Source organism: Vespa crabro, chromosome 5, assembly GCF_910589235.1.
Source record: "Vespa crabro chromosome 5, iyVesCrab1.2, whole genome shotgun sequence".
NCBI classification, from domain to species: Eukaryota; Metazoa; Arthropoda; class Insecta; order Hymenoptera; family Vespidae; genus Vespa; species Vespa crabro.
Window position 1 is genome coordinate 7,430,263 of NC_060959.1, and position 2,966 is coordinate 7,433,228.

The 2,966-nt window shown below is 32.2% G+C and overlaps 1 protein-coding gene across 3 annotated transcripts in view; it reads left to right on the plus strand.

Annotated features, from left to right (window-relative positions):
- Nucleotides 1–2,513, plus strand: part of LOC124424014 (RNA-binding protein 24-B-like) — a 34,797-nt gene extending 32,284 nt beyond the window's left edge. For all 3 annotated transcript variants that reach the window (XM_046962453.1, XM_046962454.1, XM_046962452.1), the window contains exon 6: nucleotides 1,082–2,513. In XM_046962453.1, coding sequence (XP_046818409.1) covers nucleotides 1,082–1,233 — 152 coding nt within the window. In that variant the 3' untranslated portion in view covers nucleotides 1,234–2,513. The remainder of the gene's footprint in view (nucleotides 1–1,081) is intronic.
- The last annotated feature ends 453 nt before the right edge of the window (nucleotides 2,514–2,966 follow it).

A 2,966-nucleotide genomic window follows, 5' to 3' on the forward strand; every position in this document is an offset into this window, starting at 1 on the left:
TGACAAGGACGATCTAAATGACTCAGACTACATAACTTACCTAAAATATTTAGATTTTCTAGCACACATAAAACATGAAATTTACCTAAATCACTTGGATTATCTAGCATGCCTAGATTATCAGAATTACCAACATTACGTATCCTATTTAGAACGCCTAGCTTATTTATATCGACAAAATTGCAAGTATTACCAACAGCATTATTCACAGATAAACATCAGTTTTGGCCACGATTTTAATAATATTTCTGACAACACTTTTGGCTGCGTTTCTATCAATGATATGACACTTCAACCAAGGACTGATCGATCATATATTTTATCAAATTTGCAGTCTTCTCTCCAGATTAACTCCAATTGCGAAAAATGTATGGTATATTTAATATTCGAATTCGTAGTAAATTTTTGTCTCTGATGCGTTTTTGTTCTCATATCGTCTTTTTTATCGACTATTCATTTTATATTAGAAACTGATTCATTCATAATTGTAATGAAGTCTGGTAAAGCTGATCTGTATATATATGTGCATACGTAGAAAAAGGATATTTGTCTGTCAATATATATTTAGTATATGTTTATCAATATGTCATATATATATATATATATATATTTTGAGATGTTTTTAATGTCCTTGTTCCGTATTTGTATTTACAGTTTCTTTTATTTTGCTTTGTGGTCAAAGAAATATGTTCGCTACTGTATCGTTAAACTGTTCTATGATGTTTATGATGATGATGAGGACAATGACGACGATGACGACGATGACGACGATGACGACGATGGTAATTGTACTAGTAGTCGTAATGATGGTATCGGTGATGATGATAGTGATAGTGCTGGTAATGGTGATGATAGTAGTCCGTTTCTATGTTTAGACAAACATTTATCAATTTTAGATACGCATATCGGATAATTAAAATAATAGATTCGAAATTGCTTTGTCTTTTTTTTTTTTTTTTTCTTTTTAATTTTGTTTAAAAAATGTATCGTATAATTTATACAATATTTCCTTATTAATATTTGTAAACAAACATGAAACTCTTCGCAAAGAAATAAGAAAATTTTGTTGTAACTTTTTCAGTAAACGCAGCGGCAGGTTATGTGACGCCATATACATATGCAACATTGCCAGGTGCAGCAGGTTTGCCTGCTGCTGCTGCTGCTGCAACGGCGGGTGCCGCTTTCCCAGGATTACCATACCAAACAACGCCTCAGGAAGCAAGATTACAATAGGAAAGGAACACGAAGTCTTGCCAAAAATGAGAATCGTTTATTTTTTTTTTTTTTTTTTTTTTATCGAGGATCGTCTCGGCGCGACGATTTCGACGATTAACTAACGATTGTCGTTTGTTTCTTTTTTTTTTTTTAGTATAGAATTAATAAGGGAAGGGGGTGGAAAGTGAGAGTTATCGAAGGATCATTTTATTATGGATATAAAATAAACGAGAAAAAGAAAGAGAAAAGAATTCCTTCGAATGATTTTTCACTAAATATTTTAAACGTTGTTTGTCTTCGAAATCATCGAATGACGATCTTATCACTCGTGTTCGCTATATATATATATATATATATATATATATATATATATATATATATATATATATTTTCACCCTCTTCTAAGTCAATTTCTTTTCAATTTTTTTTTTTTTTTTTTTTTTTTTTAAATATAAAAAGCGAACTTTCGTGTTGATCGTAATTGATATTGTACCGAAAAACGTACATGCGTACGTTTGTATTAGATTCTTGGAAGGTTCTCGCTTAATGAGCAGAGGACAAGTACGACGAGCGATTGTTTAATCGCATAGTTTAGACACATATTTTTATTTATTCGTGCATGTAAGTAGTGAGAGTGGGAGAGAGCGAGAGCGAGAGCGAGAGAGAGAGAGAGAGAGAGAGAGAGAGAGAGAGAGAGAGCGAGAGAGAGAATAGTGTTTTTAATCATAATGTCGACGTCCCTTGATACTTCGCGATTTTTTTGGATCTATTAGGAAATTCCAAAAAAATAAAAAAAAAATAAATAAAAAGAAAAAAGTAGAGAAACAACAATCTTTCAAGGGATTTTCTACGTCGACATGACATTTTATTCATAAAGTTGTTCTATCTTTGTTAAAACAAAAATGGCGAGTCGTCTGTTGTAACTCGATCGTACGAACGTTCCTGTCACGAAAGTTATAGATGATTTTAGATAATAATAAAATGATATATGGGGAACGCCCTTCATAGAATGTCTTCGTAAATGACAAAGAATAATTAAAGTGTCTTATTCGTGTGGCCTTATCTTAGTACAGAATACGAAAAACATTTATTTTCATTTAATGATAGAAGAAAGGAACGACGCTGTTGAAATCATCATATGCGATAGAGAAAGAGATAGAGAGAAGAAACAAAGAAAAATAAATCAGACCAAATTTTCGTCGTATTTAAAGACATAATGATTGATTGAAGAAGGAATAAAAAAAAAAAAAAAAAATAAAATGAAATAAAATAAAATAAAATAAAAAAAGAAAAAAAAACAAGGGAAAAGAAAAAGAGCAAGAAACGAGATTTGTTAACCTTTAGTTCGGTGCCTTATAAAACTAAGCACAAACGCGTATAGTTTTAACAGCTAGAAGCTAGTCAGTAATTTGTAAAGAAAGCGATATCGTCGTTCGACGTGAACGTTATTGGCCCGTCTACGCCAAAACAAAATGCAAGTGAAAGATTCAACAACAAAACTATGATGATTACATTCGAAATCGAGCTATGTATGAGACACAAGAGGATGTCTAGTCCTAAATCTTTCGAGACCTTAGATACGAGGTTAACTCGATTCTGTAGACTTTTAAGTAGAAAGTTAATGCATACATAAACGTAAAGGGAAAAACCAAAAGTTTTGTAAGAAGTTACGGAGAATGACGAGATGTCGTTAGGAATTTGGGGGGTGAGGGTGGGGGGTGGGGGGTTTAGGGGCAGCTCAATATTATCAA